The sequence below is a fragment of the Plectropomus leopardus genome, chromosome 23 (assembly GCF_026936395.1).
Source record: "Plectropomus leopardus strain MGB_pleo_1.0 chromosome 23, ASM2693639v1, whole genome shotgun sequence".
NCBI lineage: Eukaryota > Metazoa > Chordata > Actinopteri > Perciformes > Serranidae > Plectropomus > Plectropomus leopardus.
Genome location: NC_142198.1, coordinates 8499237 through 8522045, shown reverse-complemented (window position 1 = coordinate 8522045; position 22809 = coordinate 8499237). Strand labels below are relative to the sequence as shown.

Below are 22809 nucleotides of genomic sequence, written 5' to 3'. Positions count from 1 at the left end.
CCACACCTCTGGAGATGGGCATCAGTATATTCTTCTCTTTAGTCCCTTGAAAAGAAGAAATAAAGACAATTAATAACAAAAAAACAAAGAAACAAAAAAAGGGGAATCTCCTGAAAAGTCAAACAACTTTCCTTTATTTGTAACATACAAATAAAACACTGACAAGGCAGAACGACTTAGTTTTCCCTTTCATTGTCGTTTATGGACAGGACTGTAACACTCACTCTCAAACATGGAGTTTTACTTTGAACATGTTTAAAAAGCGTTTAACGTGTAAAAGGCCAAGAAATGAAAATGAAGATGGATTCACGACAGCTTATATTTATATATATATTTATATATATACATAGAGAAAAGACCAGAAGGATCTGTGATTTTTGTGAGGGTATATGACCGTTTTCTAAAATAAAAAGTACTCACTGACTTAAAATAAACTGGTTGAGTTTAGGCTCATTTTCAAACAGAACACATTTTCACAATTTGAGTGAGCCTTTTTTAAAGACAGCCCACCTTTCTGGATTTAATGTAACAACGGAGCGCTGATCTAGGGTCAGTGCAAATTTTGTCATAATCATGCAACTTCACAACTCCAAGGCATAAAAACTAAAATCACCTCCTGGAAATTGGTATCACGTTCTTAAGATAGGTTTCTTTAAATACTAAGGCATGACACGCAAACAAAGACTGCCTCTAAGGTCAGCGCTGTGGCCAATCAAATCCAGCGAACCGCTAACTGACAACATGGCTGTTAAATATAACAGATGAGGTTTGATTACGTTTGATTAACCTGAGAGAGAGACTGTCAGTCGGTTGATATACTACCACTATGTACAACATCCTCTTTTTTTATTGTAACCTATGCAGTACAAAAAATGACTTACTGTATTTTTCAGAAGGTAGTCTAGAACTAAAACAAGCAATATGTTGTTTAATTGTTTTTGTTGTTCATGATCAAACAAGCCAAGACACCAATATGTGGCCTACAGGTGCTGAATATTTTTTTAGTCTCTATTCAGTCTGGAAACAATCAGAGACTTTCACCCCAGGATCTGGATTTGATATCCAAAAAGGGTTTTTTTTTGGTGATGCATAACATTTTGTTCTTCAGTAGGAGATTATTTCAATATCTAGATGTAACAAAAGTGTCTGTCAACTTCACATATCAGTCTCCCCTGCTTCACATACTCTGATCAGGCATTAATCTGTATGAAATCTCAAGATGAGCCTTGATATGGCCTGTTAAAAAAAAACATTTCACCAACAAAAGCCCTTTGCAGCCACGCTAGATAGAGGAATCTTAACATCTGCAGCAGTGTAAAGTAATATATTTTTTCAGCCTCCAGCCCATAAGCAAACACAATCTGTACAAACTGACTACAGTCCTGGAACTAAAGGGTTTTATGGTTTGTAGAGAGAGCTTTTAATTCAGCCGACTAGCTCTTGAAACTGTCCAAAAACACCCTGAAGGATTTGTAAACAGATATAGAATTGAGAAGATCAAGGCCTTTCCAGACTAACCAGTAATGTGGGATCTAAAATCCTGATTGGGAATCCTTTAAGTCTTGGCAGTGAGATTATTCTGTACCAGTTAATACTGACTTTGTGCCAAAATGTCTTAAACTGCAGCAATTACTTTAAACTTTTGCAAAACTCCCCCATTTACATACTCCTAACATGATGTTCGTTGGAGATTTGTATGGAAATATTAAAATATTGCTTTTAGACCCACATGAGGATTTTAGACACGTGTTCAAACAGCTCAGCTGAAGTTCAGAAGCAGCTGTTGATCGATCATGATCTTAACTACCAGTAAGATTTTTAATTTTTGTCATACAAACTAATGACAGTGGGCTGGGAAGAGAGAACAACCATAAAAAAAAAAAAAAACACTTTCAGCGCTCTGCAGTAACTTCTATAATCCATCCATCCAATCCATGTTCTCTCCTCCGAGTTAACAGCATTCATCAGCTGAAACTGCGACTTCAACCAATCCTCATTCGTGTTAAATCAATATGATTTGCTCATGCTAACAAAAAATGTAAGAGAAGGGATAGAGAATGGTTTTAGTATTTTCTTAAATACAGCTAAAAGTTGCGTCAACATCAGCTTGTCTGTCATTAGTACCTCTTGGAAAAAGTGAACAAAGAGGCAAGCAGGAGGAATGCAACTGTACAAAAGGTGAGTAAGAATGAGGGCGACATGAGTGGGTCTGCAGTCATCGTTTAGCGCCTTTAGGACACAGAGGGAGGCAGAAAAACAGGAGAAATGAAGGAGTTTGACGGAAGTGAAGCACATATAGAAAAAGACATTATGGGTAGGTGAATCTATGACAGGGTTTCCCACACATGCATTTATTTGTGGCTGCCTGCGACCATCAAAACATCTGCTGCCACGTATTGATTTTATATTTTTGGGATGGGACTGTTAGTTAGGCGCACCATTGGAATAAATATTCTGTTCAGTTATGCATTGCGCCATCCTGTCGGAGCGCAGTGTGTACTCTAGGCACAGATGGAGCAGCAGAATGCAAGGTGCGGTGAAAGTTAATCTTAACCACTCATTTTGCTGTGTCTATTATAGGGATGCACAATAATACCAGCACATCATCAGTATCAGAAGATATTGGCTTTAAAATTAAATATTGGAATCAGCCAACATGCTAATTTCTGCCAATATCGCAAACTGATTTTTGTCTTTATTGACAAGGTGAACATGTACAAAACATCATCCTAAATTGATTGAAAGGTATTGTTCTTATTTTGCACATTGAATCAATATTATATATACTAAAAAACCATGTATTTTATGTCTCCATCTGCTGATGGCCCATCACAATAAGAGTATGCATAATATGATGTTAACTCCACTACAGAGGAGACATGGTGATTGCTAAAATTAGATGGGGAAAAAAGTAGATCTATTGATATTGGTAATATGAGTTGTAATATAATCGGTATATCGGATATCGGCAAAAAAATCCAGTATTATGCATCCCTAGTCTAAAAGTTTGCTTTCACTCGAAGCGTCAGAAGCTGCTCCTCTCATCCATCGATCAAATCAGCTAATCAATGATCCACTCTGCAACTAAAACTCAACAAACTGTTGCTGAGGAAAAAAGAACTCACAGAGCTCCGCCTGTACTGCGTTCATGGGCCGCTAAAATGTCCAAATTTAGAGACAGGACAGAATGATACACAAGAATTTAAGGCCCCCACCAGCATTAGCTGCTGCCACAAATAGGTTTTAATTCTGTGGGAGACACTGCTGTGAGGATGGAAACAAGATAAAGATGGTGGGAAGAAAGGGTGAAAACGAAAGCGAATTATTTCATGGACTAAAGACCCTGCGTCTTCAGAGTTTCAGTTCTTGACATGTACCACTGATAAGGAAATACAGCTGTGGGTTCAAGCAACATGTGAATGAGCAAGAGGGTCATACTGGGATTATTTTCTGGGTTGGATGCAGATTAAAAGCAACAGATGGTGGGAAATATGTTTTGTTACTAGCATATTAATGAAAAGAGCAATCTTTTCTCCTTAATTATAAAACTTAAAAGCAGGGGAGACACCTAAAGATTTGGGCACCACCTGAATAAAGAAGACGGATGGTGCTAACAGTGTACTTGTAATGGTAGTATAATAGGCCGACAGGGTTCAAGTCATACGTGCATATAACTTGCAATCTAACAGGTGATGTTACAGTGTTTTATGGGACTCAAATGTGAGAACATTCCTCCTGATCCTGGGACCCTGGTTCAATAGTCGCAGAGTGACGCCCTACACCAATCAGGGGCTGTATAACAGAAACTGACCAGCTCTTCTTATCTGCTCCATACACATAATAATTGGAGTGAGGTCATGATTTATCTAGAAAAATGTACTGAAATCTGGACTTGAGGTAGAAAGTTTCTATAATACAGCCATAGGCCAGGTCCCAAGCCATAGTTTGAGAAGCGCTGCAGAATGATTGAATACAGAATAACACATAAGAGGATGAGAGCACGGTGGGATGTCAAGAGCCAGAGCTTTGCCTTGACTGGGAACTACTTACTGTCATCATTAACTGGAGTAAGAGAATGAGAAAAGATGGCTTGGACATCGAACCCAGAAGTAAGAAAGAAAGAACAGGAGCCATGTGTGAAAGCTCACACTGCATACTGCTTTTGTAGCAGGAATACACCAAAAGAAAAACACATAAATCCCAATCCATAATGCGACACTGACATCTGTAGCCAGGTGTTCCCCCTTTAGTTCATTTTTAACGGCGCCCTACAGCCAGTCAAACTCAAAACGCCTGCAGCAGTAGCAGGCAGCTCGAGCTTTCACACACAGCTATGAAAAGTTGCTGGCTTTTAACCAATCGTAAAAGGTGGAGCCCATCAGTGGCAGCAGCCGCCGCAGTGCCCACCCCCGTGGGTGTGTCCCGCTGAGGCCTCGCCGTGTTTGGTCCGCCGGCTGAGGATCTCATAAGAGCAGTCGTCGCCGCAGCAACCGGACATGCTTGGCGAAGTCTCGTCAATCTCGAATCTAAATGGATGAAGAGGGAGAGGAGTCAGGTACTAAAGAAGTGTAAAAGCAAGTAAAAGCAGCATCAACACGGAAACTTCTGCATTTATTAGCTTGATTTTAACCAGATCGTTTACCTGCTTACTTACTATTAGTTACTAACTGTTAATTAAAGTGACATCGTATTGACTGACTTGTTCACAGAATCATTTTACAAAGATGCATCACATTACAGGACATTTCTTCATATTTAAAAAAAAAACATGACCTTTGTAGAGAGCGTATACTCACTGTAAAGCTTCCCTGAAGAACTGGTAAGCCCCGTGGTTGTGTTTGAAAACTGTCAACATCACTTTCTTCATCTGTGTACTGGACAGAAAGAGGAAAAGAGCAGAAAAGAAGTCAGTTTGACATAACTGAGAAATGTGAGGGAAATATCTTTTTTTAGAGATGCTCAAGTTTTCTCATAAAGAAACTAAATTTGCATTCAGAGTTTCTCACCTAAGTGCACCGTATGTCCCCTTGAGGTCTAACAACTCCAATCAAGTGAATAATTCCCATTGAGAAACATGTTTGCTTCCAGATTATTTGTACAGAGAAGTACAGAGGACTGATAGAGAGCTTCCTCACACGGTGCAACGACAATAACCTGAAGCTAATTATTAGCAAAAAAACAATGAGTTCCTGGTGGACTGCCAGAGGAACAAGACAGTAGTAATGCTGCAAATATAGATATTGCTGCATAGAAGCTACATCATCCAAAAAGTTTCATGATTAGTGTCACCAATTCTGTATCTGACCAACTGTCACCCCTTCTGTTCCTGAGATATAACACTGAGCTCGCAGTGACCTTTGACCATCAAATTCTACTCAGTTCATCCTTGAGTCCAAGTGAACGTTTGTGCCAAATTTAAAGAAATCCCCTATAGGTGTTAAGTAGTATAAGTGGGCGGACAACCCCAAAACATAATGCCTCTGACCATCGCAGTCGTCCACACAGAGGCAGAAAAATGTAGAATAAGGCTAACATTACTCTTTAAATCACTGTGATAATTCTCATCAACTACAGTATATGGGCTCAAAAGGTTGAGGTCTTACAAGAAGCTCAGTGTGAAATGTAAAATACTCTAGCGTGTGATCTGTATATATTTGTCGAGCCAAAAAAGGCCATTGCAAATTTACAAAAAAATCATATATTTTCTAACCCATTTGGACAGAGTAAAGCATTTAATCCAGATTATCTTGTTTTTTTTACCTGTTAGCGATGAGCTGTAGTATCTGGATAAGGAACTTTCCTAATCCTTTCCTCCGCACTCTGCTCTCTAACTGCACCTCATAGCTGGAAAGTCAAGACAATGAGTTAGACCACATTGTTAAAAAAAAAAAAAAAAAGTTAAATACATCTTTTTTTTCCCAGTTGTTAAAATAAAATCTACTGCTGGAATTTCAATCCACAAACTCATACCAATATAAAACCTCCTCCCCACACTCCACGTCAAATCGGAAGTGAGAGAAGGCCACAGGGGCAGAGTCACCATCGCGGGCCAGTAGGTACCACGCCCTCTCGTCGTTCATCTCCTCCCGCTTTTCCCTCTCCTTCCAGCCCCACTCGCTCTGCTCGTACCTACGGCGAAAAAAAAAAGAAAACGGGTCATCTCAAACGTGACCTGGCATACCCTCGCATTTCTCCCCGTCATCAGGCTGCCCTGGCAGTGCCACTCAAGAGAGGACACGATTTCTAAATGGAACAAATTTCGTTTCGTCTGACTGGCTGCCATTTGTTAAATTGAAAACGACTCGCATTCTGGCAAAAAGTGAAAGAAGATAAATTGTAGTGATTTCTCTGCCTGTCCTCAAATCTGTCTGCATTTCCAGAGGCTCCCCAGTGAGTGTGATTTAATTCAGACTCGTATGTTTGATGTCACTCCTGCGCGCAAAAAATTTCCGTCTCGTCTGCACTTCTGCTATTTTCAGACTTAATCTACCGCTCATATCTACACAAGCCTGATCATCCCTGTTTAAAAAGACGGGTCACTCTGTTCTTGAACTCTGGGCTTTAACTTCAAGAGGAGATGTCTTACAGCGTCTGCATGTTGGCTCTGGTGAGTTCAAAGGCCCACTCCACAGACAGCGGGTTGAGGGAGGTCACTCTCTTACACTCTATCTGCAGGTTCAGCCTGGATGGAAGGACAAGTAAACACGGTCAATATCATCAGGAATGCGTGTGTGTGTTTTAGTGTCTACACTGTGGTGCAGTGAGAGAAACACTAAAAAGAAAAACAGAAATACCAGCAGCAGACCGACTCTACTCTCCATGCAACTAATGAAACAAACATGTATTTGATCCAACACTCAATAAGTCCTTTGTAGGCGTACAAAGCGTTGCATACCCATTTCTGTCGTACTTTTTGAAGGCTGGGAAGGCAGCCAGTGGGTCATCGAGCTGTGAGGAGGAGAGGCAAAATTAGCTTCTTATTACACTGACCCCCAATAAAATGCTGCCATTTCGATTGGATGCTAATATTTTGGCCCCACAGGCCACCAAGCATCCTAAATTTGGTGGCCAAAGTAATTTTTTTTTGGTGGCCCACATTGAAACGTATGTAAAAACAATACAGAAAAGGCAACAGCCTTCACTGTGATACTCAATACTACAATAACTCAAAAGACATTGACAGAATGAAAACACAATTATTTACTTGAATTAAAAGTTCTTTGTAAACATATGGTACACATATTCTCTCACAATCAGTCTTTTTGTTTTAGTAAACCCACATTTCAGTAGCCCCGACATATTGCCAGCTAATACTGCTTGCCGTTGTTGTCAAATATTGAACTAAAAGGCACAAATCAATCAGGATGTTTGCAGAATTGTAACTTTGCAATGGTGATGGACTGCAGTATGGTCTAGGGCTGGACAATATATCGTTCTTTTATAATCGTCATTGCAATATTAACTTACGCAATAAACATATCATAAAAGACTAAGCATTCAGAGATTTTTTAATTGATTCAAAGAGAATATCAGAAGAAAACTTAAATGAAACATGCAATTTTCATTCTTATATTGGTGCCTCCTGGTCAGTTCAATGCTCACTTTGTTCAATAAATTGGAAATAATTTCCTTTCATTTTTTCAGTACATTTAAAGAAGCAAAAAGGCATCACTAAGAATACTTTAATATCTGTTTATTTATTGCATGTAATATCGCCACAGGTGGCACCAACAGGGTATATTCGGAGGTCATCAAGGAGAATATTTCAAAAGACACTGAGGGTGTAGCTTTATATTTGCTTGTATAGCTAAAATTTTGAGTTTATAATGTAATTATGTAATCAATATAAACCAACAACCTCTAATAATCAATTAATCATTGGTCATTTTTGAGCAAAAATGCCAAATAGTTTGGCATTTCTAGCTTCTCAAGTGTAATGATTCACTGTTTCTCTTTAAGTTAATTACCAAACTAAATATATTTGGGTTTTGAACTGTTGCATGGAAATCTTAGCAGGCTTTTTGACTGTTTTATGACCTTTTATGGACAAAAATCAGTGAAACAGTAGACAAAGTAATTGCTAATTAAAATGATAGTTAGTTTCACTGTTCCTCTGTATTTTCAAATCAAACTTTTTATTAGTGAATGCAGTAAATCCCCCCAAAATAGACAATAAAGAGATTGAAATTTCTAATCCCAGCATCCCTCAGGCTCAGCTACGGGCTCTGGAGCCTAAATAGGCCAAACGGGGCCCATACAGGCAGGAAAACGACACGACTTTTAGTGTTACAGCCCCATTAGTCTCTCATAATAAGCGCCCACAAAGTCGGTCCTGAGAGTAATATCATATTAAGAAAACCCCCCTTCTTGCATACATGCATGAGACATCGGGCCCCTGGATACACACATCTGAACAATACAGCTGTATTAGGGAAAAGATTTTTGAAAAAATACAAATAATATCAGTTCAGAGGAGGTATTTGCAGATATGTTAAAGGATCTGAATGATAAGCTATTTAATTTTTCCGATTACAAATGGTTTTAAAGGTCGATTCACACACAAGCTCTTGTTAAGTGGCCCCTATGACCCCTCGGTACAGGCCTCATGGGCCTGTTCAGTAACCTGTCCATACCTCTCGTCTTTTCTATGGCCAAGGAGAACCTGCAGCAATCTGAATCTACCAGAAAATGTTTTTTTAAGCGGTGAATGCACCATTTGTTCATTTGCAACAATAGTCTAAGTCAAGATTCATCGCTGTTGGCAAGAGCACAAACAAATAAAAGTTACTTTGGGAGAATTTTTCGCATTCCTTCTCTGTTGGCACATCAACAGTGGAAAGGGGCGGGAGTGAGAACAGTATGCAACACAGAGTGCCCCATTTTGGGACAAAGTGACACAGAAAAGTAATAAGCGCAGGCAAGCCTGTTCAGAGCTTGTTGAGGACGTACTGCAGCTACAGCTGGAAGCGAGGGTGTGAGCTTTGTTCTCCAGCGAGCTTCGATAAGGTCTGCTAATGATCAAGCTCATCTCCGAGCTACAGGAGCTGTCTGTTGTGTGCTCTTCTACATGGCTGGGATTTAATAATGCTGATCAATTATGCATAAAGAAACATATGGCACTGCATTTGGCTTCTCCTGTCGTGTGAATATCAATTACGGGTGTATTCAGAGTAATAAGGAGGGCATCCCTGGCTTTTGGTTTCTCTACATGGAATCATGCCCAAGTGATAACAATCAAGGCGAATGCACCTTGAAATCCACTGGAAAGCCTGAAACAGCTTGTAAAAGGGCCAAGTGGTGGATGCTTTTATGTGAAGCACTTAGATGCAAAAGTGCATTTATTTTTAACATCAACGCAGTGTCATTATCAAAGCTACACGACGGCAAATTCTGCACTTGTTTTACAATCAGCAAACACCTCAAACAAGATGACTGATTCCTTAAATATGTCATTTTAACTCCATTTTCAAAAAAAAAGGTTTCATAAAAAGCCCTCCACATGGACCACTCCAAAGGTTGACCGTGACAGCTACCTTCATGGTTAATGTGCAAAATTACCTTGTTGGCGGCATCCACCTTGGCACACACCGCATCCATAGCTGCCCTCTCTTCCAGACGCCGGGCTTTCTTCTCCTTTGCTCTGTTGGACTTCCTCTGGACACAGGAAATAAAGACAAGGATAAATGGAGGAATTTGTAGTTGAGATGGAAGCAGGCACACAGGAGAAAAGCAGGGACAGAGGAACAGATGAGACGACAATATAAAAGAGTGAAGGCTTGAAAGGAGACACAGCATGTGTGAACAAGGGGTTAAACTTAACAGGAATAGGGAAAATATATAACACCTGTGTGTCAGAATTACATCACTTCATTTTGTTTACTGCTTAATCGGACACTTTTAAATTACACCACCATTTACTGACAGACAGTAATGATATCTGTTTATTTTTATTTTTTTTTAATTAAATCAAAAACTGCAATCAAGTCTGAACCTCAGACTTAAGACAACTTTATTAATCCCACCGGGGGCAATTTGTTTAAACAGCTTGCTTGCACGCATACAATAGCATAGAGCAAAATGTAGACACATACAAAAATGAGTATTGAATAAAAACAGAAATAAGTCAAGGAATTCAGAGGAGTAAGGAATCTATAAAGAGAAAAAAAGTCAAAAGTTTGATTATCAATAAAAGACGCTTACAAAAAAAACACTAGCAATAAAAAAAAGTCTATATAATTAATTTTTAAAAAATTACAGCACATGTAAAACCAAAAAAAAAACAAACAAACAAAGGGATTAAAAGATTTTGAATAGTGGTTACTCCTACAAGCAGGAAAAATGTAACAATACACTGATGGCAACTGTGAAAATTTGCCTTGATACTTTACAAGAGAAAAAAGGATTGTAATGCTTTATTCTTTTAATTTGCGGATAGTATTTTGCATTTTCCTTTGCCATATGATCACTTTTTTTTACATTTAAACGGATGTGCTTTTGACCAACACACAAAAATACCTGATTCATTTATTGAGGTTTTCGTCTTTTGTTGTTTAGTTCAGTCAGTGAGTGTATTTACAGAAGAGGGAATCTCACCTTTATGTTACCAACATTTACTTAATATATAGTCCTTGTTAGAGCTACACTTCATGCTAAATTTAAGGTGGAAATAAAAACAGTCAGGGAAAATAGTTGCACCTGGATTTATCAGTTTTGGGTGGGTTTTTTGGGTCACCTACGTACTTGCTGACCTCTAAATATAATTAACCAGTTCTGTGTTTCTTTAATCACATGGGAAAACTGGCTTAATGACACAAACAGAATAAACCTCAAACCTAAAAAACAAGTACAACCAGATACACAAAAGTAAAAAACAAATAAGGTCAGTCACGCAGAATTAACAGCAGTTACACATATATATATATATATATATATATATATATATATATATATATATATATATATATATATATAACAATCTTATTTCAAACATGATCATCCTGTTTATTAAACAGCAGTAGCAAATAAAATAAGCTACCATACTGATATCAGTAGCTTTTATGACCAACTTTTGTAAATACCGTGTAAAACAGTGAGGCGTTTTTATCGCTGATGTTGCATATTGCTCTCGCTGTGGGACTGTAGTATTGGACAAATTCTCTGATACTGATGCTCTAATTTAGCCCGCTCTTGGCTTGATGTCCCATGCTCGAATCAGCAATGGTGCAGCCATAATTCACACAAATTACCCCAACCGCATCCATGCCTGGCAACTGAGAACACACACTTTAAAAGCTGCTATAAATATGTCTCTGCGAGGTGAACTCCCATAAATAGTGATTATTAGCTGTCTTTGATTATTGACACCCGCAATTCATAGAGAAAATGAACACTTAGTCACATGCAGCAGCAGAGGTGGATCCACACTTTTAAATGAGACGTATTTGGGTTTCGGTCTATGATTCATACAAAAAGCTAACTGAAGACATTACCAGGGCTCTGCAAATAATGATGGGGATTTTTTTTTTTTTTTTTTACTATTTTCTGATAGAGCTGGGCAATATATCGATACACGGACACAAAGTATCGATTTTTTACAATATATATTATTTATAATGCAAACTGAATTCTGGTATTAGAATAAATAAATCAAATTATTTTTTCAGGCCACTTGATACATTTTGCTGCAATAAATTGAAGCGAGATGAATGAACAGAGAACCTGATCCTTGTAGATTAAACAATTGTTGACATAGTTTTCCTTTCAGGACAAAATCTGTAGTTGAAAAAGGTAATAAATCACAAGTTATTTTACTGCAAAACTTTTAAAAATCACAATATTATTGCATCATAACTTAAGTATTGTGATAATATAGCATAATTGGGGTTTTGGTGATTCCCACCCCTATTCCTCTAGCTGTTCTATTATTTGCCTTTGCCCACTTAATCTTTACATCCACTACTTTACATCCATTACTGATTATTAATTATCAAAAATCTCACTGTGCAAATATTTTTTTAAAACCACTAATAGTCAACTCTACAATAACTATTGAGGTATTTGGTCAAAAATATTGTGATATTTTCTCAACATTGCCCAGCCTTTTTTTTTTTTTTTGCATTTTATACATTAATCAATCTATCAAAAAAGCATTCCCTATCTTGGGAAGCTGCATACATGTTAATCAGATTGTCTGTGACATGTTTACAATGCAGAAATGGTGCATTGATGCTCCATAAACAAACTGGCAATGCACAAACAAGCAGGAATTAGCTAAATGCCTTTATTTAGATCCTGACCTGAACAGAAGAGGTAACAATTATGGGAAGGAATGCACTAAATTGCCAAATACAGCTCACGGCATTAAGTCAGTACCAAGCACAGAGAGGCTGCACACTGAGCTGGGACTGTGCAAACACGTGGATTGGTTTATCTGGAGAGAAAGTGGAGGATAAAGTCAAGTCTGCTTAAAGAGACTAGCTCAAGTTATGGAAACTAACTAACTTAGAGCATGAGTGCAGGCCTGGCAGATGCTGGGAAGTACATTATTCACATCCAACAAGTCTCAATTTATTATAACCAGGTGGGCTGAGCCGACACACTCTGGCTTGTTGGGAAAATATACACACACACAAGTGATTAGCAGTAATAGCTAGCAAAGCACTCGTCATTAATATGGCATTCCTGAGGGGCTAACGCAGCTAGCAGGCTAACAATGGCACAACACACAGCAGGAGAAGTTAACTGTGCATAGCGGCAAGGACAATGCAGTAATAATGCTGAAAATGCCATATAAAGCAAAGAGTAGGCTCATGCTAACGTTACAATGCTATGTAAGCTATGTGGGGGCAGCTAAACGGCTAACGCAGCCAAATAAGCCCCGGTGCCAACCAACACCTTTGACTACATGCATCCACCATGGTCTCTCTTCCTTTCCCTTCCTCCCTCCTTCCTTCTTTCTTTCTCTCCCCTCACCATCACGCATTCACGAGCCCCAAAACATCCACCTTTCATTGTATCACCCCGCACCGAGACATTTAAGCAAAACATAGAAAACTCACCCCCATTTTTTGCAGCTGTGTCTTGTCGGTCCCCCTGGAGAAACACACCTCTATTGTCCCCGTGTTTCACTGTTGCTGAGTTATTAGTCTCGTCAGTACAGACAGACAGAAGGGGGCCAGATTAATATGGCAATGATAGATAGTGTGCTAACGAGGCTAGCTGGCTGGAGCTCCGAGCGATGGCTGGGACAGAAGCAGCGGCGACGCGCAGATTTGATTAAAACGTAAACGAAAAATTAGTTGTTTTTGTCCTCTTTAAGTCGGATTGGCGCCAAGAGTGCGAGGCTGAATTTAGTACAGGTCTCTTCCTTGCCCTTTTCTTTCCTCGCCTCTCCGTCTCGTCCAACTATGCTACATTCACGTGCTCTCCACGAGCTCCGATTTCTGAGGCTCTCGCGAGCCGCAAATACACTCAAAGAATTCCTGCAAAACTTCGGGTAAAGTGTTTTTTAAAATAAAATATATGCCTCGTTTATTTGTCTCTCTTTCTTTTTTTCTCATATGTACCTAAAAAAATATTTAAAGGAAATGTTAAGGGAAGGTACACGTGTTCACACACATACATGTGAACAAATATATGCAATTATAACACAAACCTTGTTTATTTATTTGTTTTTTTATAAAGATTTGTTTTATTGAAAAACAGATTATAATTCATTTTAAGTGCAAGTGCAATGTGTTAGATACATGAAGTTTTACATTTGTGTATTAAAAATGAATCAAACATAAAGTAAAAGGAAAAATAGACAACCTGTGTACAAATATGTGCAAGTGTAGGCAGGTAAAATAGTGATAATGACATGTACTATTGATAGTAAATCATTATAATAAAATAAAATATTACAATATATATATATACATATATAGATATATATATATATATATATATATATATATATATATATATATATACATATATACATATATTAGCTTGTTTGTTTCTCATTTAATATCTTAAGATTTTTATTTTTAATATTTTGGTGTACTTTTTATTTTAAAAAAAAACAAAGTTAAGTTGTGTTTCCTGGATGTTACTTATAGTGGTAGAAGAGTAATTCAGATTATGTAAAATTAGTAATATCATAATGTGCTAGTAAACTCGATCACAAGTCCTGCATTCAAAATGTTACAAAATAAAATAATGTATTCTCAGTAATATGTACAGCAACAAAAGTGAAAGTTCTCATAATGCAAAAGACTAACTCCCTCCTAGGACCTCCTAGGAGGTAATTAATGTTACTTTTGCATTAATGTGTAAGAGGCATTTCAGTGTCATATTGGTAAAGTTGGTGATAGTTTAAACTATTCAACACAGCTTTAGGTAGTTTATGCTAAAACACACATTACATTTTATCATTTTATTAGGGCATGAGTTAAGTAGAAGTTTAAAGCAGCAGTAAAAGAAAATACAAAATGCTCGAGCACAAGTACTTGAAAATGTGTCCTTGTATATTGAATACAGCACTTCTTTCATTCCACTAGCTCAGAATATTCATAAACGTGGATGAAACCAGCTTTTTTTATAGTTTAATCCATTTTATGAACCATGCAGCACATTTGTTATGGTTGCACAGTTCTCAAGAATTTTGTTTTATTGATTGGATTATAGTCTCTGAAACTGAAATAGTACTTACTTTTTAAATGTTGAACAGAACTTACAATGAATTCACGTTTTACTTTGCAAATATTGTAATTTACTTCTCTTTTGTTTTAGAACCATAGCAATCATTAAACAGTCACCATCTTCATTGTTGTGAAAATAAAAAATTCATGGAAGAAACCCTTATTTCCTGGTGGTTTGTGGCTCCTATCAGAACCTTAAACTCAATAATCACAATAACAAATAATTATAAAACATTTTTCACCATATCCAAACATTTTATGTCATTAAATGTTTCAGTGAATTTTGTCATGAATGCATACTATAAGAACAAATGTATTTCAAACTATACAACATGATACATGATTTTCAAAACCACCCACAATGACATGAGAACCAGATCGAGTCAGATTCAGCACTGTCACATGGAAACCAGTTTAGACAGCAGTCTAAAGCTCATGTACATATTAGTTGCTTAAGATAAGATCCTCAGAAAAGCTTCCTGGCAGCGGTGGGATTCGAACCCACGCCCCCGAAGAGACTGGAGCCTTAATCCAGCGCCTTAGACCGCTCGGCCACGCTACCATGCATACCCGTACCATGCGCTCATTTTCTCACGCGTATTTTTCCGACAGCACGTGAAAGCAGCACTACTTTCGCGCGAACACGGTTTCCCTGTTTAGAGAGTGACGGCAGAGAGTCAGAGGGGTGGACAGGGTCAACAAGCATGGCAAACTTCACGTTGTTTAAGCATAACCTCTGGCCTTTACAGTCATTAATCTTCATTGACAGAATATTCTTTTAAAAAACATTTTCATGGACACATCAAAAAAACAACAGACATACAGGGAGTTTAGAATAACATATTTGGCCTATATTTAGAGTATATAACACAATGAGACCTATGCAACCTGATCACAGCAAGTCTGATAAGCTGTCGAAACCCCTTACACCCTGTTATCAATAAGATATTTAGCCTAATCTATAGTCATCTTACATTTACAGCACAATCTACATGTAAGCCACGGTATTGGGTTGTATAGATGTCCATATGTCCATATATGTCTGCAAGTAATTTTTCACAATATATGTGCAATTGTAAACAATTTTACAATTTTGGGGCATTTTTCTTTTTTTTTTCTTTTTTTTTTTTTTTACAATGTTCAGTTATTTTCCATATGCAGTTGGTGTATATATTTTTTACTGTTAAATTTTGCATCTTGTTTTTTTTCTATTTATACTCTTCTTTTTGCTCTATTTCTTTTTTCTCATCTTGAGTTAAAGTAACACATTGTGTCACAAAGTTTGGTCCATGCAATTAAGTATATTTGTTAAGGCTTTTTACAAGGGTTTGTAAAGTAAACAGTCATTGATATTGATTCTATTCAGGGCAGTAGACACAGAGATCATGCCATCTGAATTTCTTTTTTTTTTTCTGAGAATATAGAGGCCTGAGGTGCACTTCAAATTTTCTAATTTAAAGTGTTTTTTATATACGCTGATATATCAATTATATATATTTTTTAAAGTGTACAAATGCGTGAATAATACAAAAATTTAATGACAATCACAACATATATCTGAAATAATAAAGAACAATCTTAGAAAAAATCTATGACATTTAAGTGCTTTTACATGAATAAAGAATTTACATTTAAAAAATAGATAAGTTAAATATCAATAAAATATCCAAAACAATCTGGGGCTGGAGGGGTAACCTGGACGTCTGAACACATCTTTGGCTCATTTATATCACAAAAAACTATATTTAATGATTAATTAAATAATCATACCCAAAAGCTGAACTCATATCATGGTGGATTCGTCTGATCTGAGCAGTTCATAGCATTGGCCACTTAGGGGCGACAGTAAGTGTGAAACCACTCAATTCCTGCTGCAGTTCTTTATTTCTTCCAAACCGAGTATAAAGCCCCAGATGAGGAAAAAAAAGACCGGCAGCTATAGAAAATATAGGCTATTATTTCAACATCATGTGCCTTGGCTGCCTTTTACACTAGACAGCAGCTCTTATAAACAAACTGTAATTGGCTGATGAAACATAAAACATACTATGGTATCTCTCTTCACCCTGTGGCATAAAAGATAAAGTTACATATTCTTTCATTGCGTTTCATTGGGTTATAAAGCAACCACAAAATTGCAGGGGAATACTATATCAAAGTCACAAAAATTACATCACAATCATGGCATTCTCATTTACACATTTAGTTAAGTTTGGGGTGTTGATATGTGCACCTTTTTTTACTCTAGGGCTGCAAGTACAGTGACCAATAAAAGGTGATACCTTGATGTTTCTTGTTTTGTCCAAGCAACAATCCAAAACTCAAACTGTATTCGGTTCATTAACATAAATTACAAGGAAAAGCAGCGTATTATCACATTTGATAATGTATTAGTCATTTGCTTTAAGAAATCTGCCACAGACATTGACACAAAACATAGTTAAATACAGTAGATTCTATTTGCTAACTGTCACTTGTTATTGGCGATTCGTAATCCTCTTAAATCTCAAACAACTCTATTTGGATTTCTGTTTTTAGAGTTTCATAACAGTTTGCAGCTATATCAGGGAATTTGACCTTTCTGAGGTCTAAGTGACCTCCTTTATAAGTAACATAAGATAACAGTATCTGCATTTCTTTGTCTGTGATTGATCATTTGGCAAACCGAAAAAGTAAATATTTCTTCATGCATAGCTAATGTAATCATGGGTGGATTCTGACACAATTGGCCCCTGGACACAGAAATCTTTTCGATATTTTGCATTACTTTATGGTTATTTTATCTCCTTGTGGTTGTTTTGTGTCTCTTTTTGATTATTGTGTGTCTCCTAGTAGTCTTTTTGTGTCTTCTTGTGGTTGTCTGGTGTTTCTTTGTGGTCATTTTGTGTCCCCCTGATGGAATTTTGTGCCTGTTTGTATTAATTTGGCATCATTTCGTAGTAATTTTATGTCTTCATGTGGTTGTTTTATGTCCTTTGTAATTGTTTTGTGTCCTTTTGAAGTAATTTCCTGTATTTTTTGCTTGTTTGGTATCTCTTTGTAGTAGTTTTGTGTCTTCTTGAGGGCATTTTTTGTCCCTTTGATGTCATTTTGTGTCTCCTTATGGTCATTTTAGGTGTTTTTGTCTCCCTATTTTATGTCTCTTGTAATCTTTTTGTGTCCCTTTATAGTCATTTGGAAGCTTTTTTTGCTCATTTTGTGTTTCTTTGAAGTCATTCAGTGTATTTTTTCTTATTTTTTTATATCTCTCTCTAATTTGGGGTCTTGTGTCTTTTTGTGTCTCTGTTGTCATTTTGTGTCTTCTTGTGGTGTTTTTTTTGTCTCTTTGTACTTTATTTTGTGTCTCTTTGTGGTTGTTTTATGTCTTGACCACTTTTGAAGTCATTATGTGTCTTTTGCTCATTTTTATCTTTCTCTGTTATCATTTTGTGTCTTCTTGTGGATGTATTGTATCTCTTTGTGGTCATTTTGTGTCTCTTAGTTGTTGTTTTTCTCTTTTTCTGGTAAATGTATGTCTCTTTGTTGTAATTTTAAGTCTCCTCCTGATCAGTATAACATGTTCATTTAAATTAAATTTTGCAGGTGAAGGTGAGTCAGCAGGCCTGTTCAGTAATCCCTTTATGCATATATTACAGTAAATATGACTATTCCTGATGTAATAACAAGGGTCTTTGACCATATCTGTATTGTTTAAACTTTTATAAAAATGTGCAAGCCCAGTTTGTGGAAAAGGGAGCGTGACCTCTTTAATCATTTACACCAAACTAAAAGGAAAAGGAAAAGGAAAAATGATTGATTTAGTTAGGCTTTATATATTATTTTTCACACATAAAGCAATTGAGTTTGTGAGACCTTAGATTAAAGGGGTTAAATATTCCACGATATATCACAATGACTGTGAGTTCTTGGTTTGGTTGGATATGAGGTGGCCATCCTCACAAGCCTACCCACTTATTCATAATGCAAATAAAGGCTTTGCAAAGGGGGTACTCTCTCCCTCTTTCTCTGTCACACACACACACACACACACACATGCACACAGCAGCCCTCCCCAGCACGCAGATGGCCCAGTCTCTAAACCCCGCCTACAGTCTTTTGTCTTCAGGGAATCTGTCTCTCGGCTGTCGGCAGAAAAACGATTTATTTCCTGTGTCAGTAGGGGGCGCGACGAGGCTCTGAGAGTTGGTCCAGAGGCCTGATGCTCATTGGAACAAGTCTGTTTTTTGCATACAGATGAGACATGCTGACAAATACCAACATATCAACTCATTCTGCAGTTGAAGGATGACTCTTTTTGTTATTATCTATGTGGAAGTATTTAGACTTTCTGAACATCCTCTCTGGTGTGTGTATGCTCGCAGAACTGGATAATGAAATTCAAGCTGCCCCCCTCCTACCTCCACCCACACATATACTGGTAACGCACACACACATGTATACATGCACGCACACACACACACAGTGAGAGCCCTCTTTTCAGCTCTGCAGTGCTGTGTATGGTGTTCTCTTGCAGACCATAGGAGGAGATGAAGAGGAAAGAATGATGAGGCAAACAATAATGAAGACAGGATGAGAAAGGACTGATGGAGACAAGCGAGAGGAGAGGGGAGGAGGATGAGAGAGGGAATCAACAGATGCAGTGTGGAAAGGACCAGAGGAAGGATGGAGGATGAGGATGAGGCCTCTCTCAGTGCAGCGAGCCCTGCAGCACAGAACTGCAACACATAGACTGGACATCCACTCTACATGGCGGTTCTGCTGAGATAAAATGGTTGCAGGGTGTGCCTGCACATGGCCTGAACATGCTTGGTATATGTCTCTCTCAGTGGTGTTTCCATATCTGTGTTTAATTTGAAGTGATTTATAGCTGATTGTATTTAAACTCTGTGGAAGGCCTTGAAGCATTTATATCAAGCAGCAGCGTGAGCCAAGTCTACATCAACTGCACTAAAAAACTGAACAGGCTTAATCAAATCTAAATGCTGCATCATAAGCTATCCTATTCTTATAACTATACTGCTGTGTTTCACAAGTATTGATATGGACAATGTTTTTCGCTCTATAGGATCTAAGGGTGGTGATGTACATCCATAGTTGATGGTAAAAAGTTATTTCAACAACTATTTGCTAGATTGTCATTAAATTTGCGATGGATATTTATGGTATGATCCCTTAAAGATGATTCATCATGAATCATAATATCAAAAATCCATCTTTACCATAAACTGTACAAAAATAAAAAGATGCCATGTCTTCACCCATTGGTTAGTGGATTAAGGTTTAGGAGCCTGTGGTGACACCTATATTAGACAGGCTGTCATGCAAAATGACTACGCCCTTAATTACACATAACTCCAAGCCTTAATGAAATGTAGAGAGGTGAGTTTTATATTAAAAAAAACAATATCCAGGCTTTCCTCATATAATATTCACATGTATATCTACGAAAAGTAATGCACCAAAACCAGGAAGGCTGGTATCATGTAACCAATGCGCTAAAAGGAGTAAAGAAGGAAGTGCGTAGTATAAAGAGCAGAAGATCTGGCTGGGGTGGTGAATGGGTCAAACAACACAGGACTTTCTCCCAGGAAACCGGTGTTGGTGTCCTTTGTAAAACCAAGTCAACTTTGAGTTAATTTAAGATACTTTATCACCATGTTTTTTTTCCCCCTTAAATTTAACCTAAGTAACTTTACTTTGTCAGCTTGCGTGCTTTACATAAAGTACATAATGTGATAATGCCCAACCATATTTCTTTTCCTAAACCAAGCTTACGTAACTTTATGTTGAGTATGTAACTCCACAATAAGTAGTTTATATAACTTGATGACGCCATTTCTGGGCTGCTAATTTGAAAGATGTCATATGACCCATTTATATAATATATCATATGAACAACTGTATGAATATATGTTGAAAAATTTACCCCTGGTTTAAAGTTAAGACACTATACACAATTCCCTAGCAACTACAGATGATATCTCCCAATCTCAGCATATATCACAATTAAATAAGTACATTATTCTGATTTTACGTACATTTTTCCATTTAAGATAATGTTCAGTCCTTGAGATTAGAGGAGTTTCTAATATTTTGTTCACTCCATGACATGACAAATATCAACAGACACACAATTCAGTGATACATTAGCCTTTCGATCCTTGTAAATTTTCAGTTTGAATTAACATACTATGATCTTTTTACGTCATAAGAGCTTGTGTCAGACCAAAGTGAGTCATCTGGTGCGTCATACAGTGCTACATCAGGGACGATGAAGGGGGGGAAATGGAATAATAATGAGTCGAGCGTGGCAAAGGGCATCATTCACTACACCAACATCGAGGTGAGTATTGCAGAACATTTAGACGTACGTGATGGTCCTACTATGAAAGGAACTACCTAACGAAGACAGCAAGGAGAGTTCTTTCTATCACGTCTGATTCTAGATCATGCATCTCCTGAGATAACAGGAAAGTCGGAGAATTCGAAGGGGGGAGGGATGGGAGTCAGGGTGAGGTGTAAGGGATGGAGGGAGAGTTATGTGGACATGTGGAGTCAAACAGTGAGGGGAGGGAGGGAGACAGACAAAAAGTGAGAAGAGCAGACAGTTAGACAGGCACAGAGGAGGAAGGAGACAGGTGGAGAAAGAAGGGAGGGGAGGTGGGGAAGGAGGGGAGGGGTGAGGAAAGAAGTGGAAACAAGAGTGAGCTAAAGGGAGAGTGGGAGGGACAGTCAGTTGTGAGAGATAGAAGAGAAACCAAGCGAGAAGAGGAGGGAGAGAGATGGAGTGACGAATGGAGAGGAGGACAGAGGAGGAGGAGAGGGGAGGACAGAGAGAAGAGGAGGAGGAGGAGGATGAAAGGAGAGCTGAGAGGTGAGGGAGGGGAGAGATGTAGCAGTTGTTCATTAGTGAGGATGTGTTAGGGACTGGAGGACTGAGCGAGAGGAGAGACAGTGGAATGGTGAGTTTCATGGACACTGACTAATGAGAGGAGAGGAGGGAGAGGAGGAGAGGGAGAGGAGGTGGCAGGGGTGAAAATGAGACTGGAGAAGGAGGAAGAGGAAGGGAGAGGAAGAGGAGAGGAGGGGGTGCCTGGAGGTGAGCGGAGCGAAACTGCTTTACTGTATCACCGTAGGGGGAGGATGGGGGGAGGGGAGGAATTTGCACGTACGCACACACACTGTTGAGATCGAAAGCGACATGAGAGGAAGACGGGAGGAGAGGGAGACAGGAAGGAGGAAGAGGAGGAGGAGGGAGGCAGGAAAGAGAGTAGAGGACTCATCGATGGAGAGAGAAAGTAGGGGGAGCAGAGGAGGGAGGGGGAGAAATATTATAAGGAGGGGAGGAAAGTAGAGGACATGGGTGGGGAGAAAGGAGGGAGGCAGGGGGAGAAAAGAGAGGAGGAGGAAGGAGAAACAAAAAAAAACATAGACAGTGAGAAGAGAGGGGGAAGAGGGAGAGGAGGAGAATTAGGGCAGATACATAGGAGGTGGAATGAAGACGGAAAAAGTGTTGGAGAAGGAGAAGAAAAGGGGGAGATTAGGGAGAGGAAGCAAATACATAAAGGAGGTGCTGAAAGGAGCAGGAAGCAGAGAGAAAAAGGACAAACAAGAGAAATCACAGAGGAGATGGAGATTAGGTGGGAAAATGAGAGATGATGAAGAGGAGGTGGGGAAAAAGAAGAGGAGGTGGTGATGCCAAAGAGGGAGCAGAGAGAGAAAAACCTGGAGGAGTATGTAACAGGCTGTTACATGTCAGCATGCAGGCGCTTGTGAAGGTAGCAGCAGGTTCTCTGTGTTTTTTTTCAAAACTTTATTGACACATACATACAACACTTAAAAAAAAAGAGGTTGGATAATAATATTTGTTATAAATAAATCAATAGTTTTTGCCAATTTAAAATTGGTGAGTACAAGTATATTTTAAAAAAATATATAAAAAATATAAAAGGAGAGTAGTTTGTGCCAAATCATTTTATGTTTTTTTTTTTTAATTTCTAAAAATAATAATCAAATTAAAAATGCACTTTTCATCAGATGAGAAATAGGGATTGTTGATTGTTTGATTGATTGATTGTTATCATCATCATCATCATCATTATTATTTTTATTATTATTATTATTATTA

At 38.1% G+C, this 22809-nt stretch overlaps 1 protein-coding gene and 1 non-coding gene across 2 annotated transcripts; both read right to left on the bottom strand.

Moving 5' to 3' along the window:
- Positions 1-113: 113 nt before the first annotated feature.
- On the bottom strand, positions 114-13512 carry naa40 (N-alpha-acetyltransferase 40, NatD catalytic subunit). The gene is made up of 8 exons (XM_042512448.2): positions 13059-13512; positions 9559-9654; positions 6896-6948; positions 6587-6682; positions 5971-6129; positions 5761-5844; positions 4797-4874; positions 114-4526 (listed from the first exon to the last, which is right to left on the bottom strand). The coding sequence occupies exons 1-8, from the start codon at positions 13062-13064 to the stop codon at positions 4379-4381; spliced, it is 720 nt and encodes a 239-aa protein (XP_042368382.1). The 5' UTR covers positions 13065-13512; the 3' UTR covers positions 114-4378.
- Positions 13513-15161: 1649 nt separating this feature from the next.
- trnal-aag (transfer RNA leucine (anticodon AAG)) lies at positions 15162-15243 on the bottom strand. Its single transcript has one exon. It is a non-coding gene; the product is annotated as a tRNA-Leu (tRNA).
- Positions 15244-22809: the final 7566 nt, after the last annotated feature.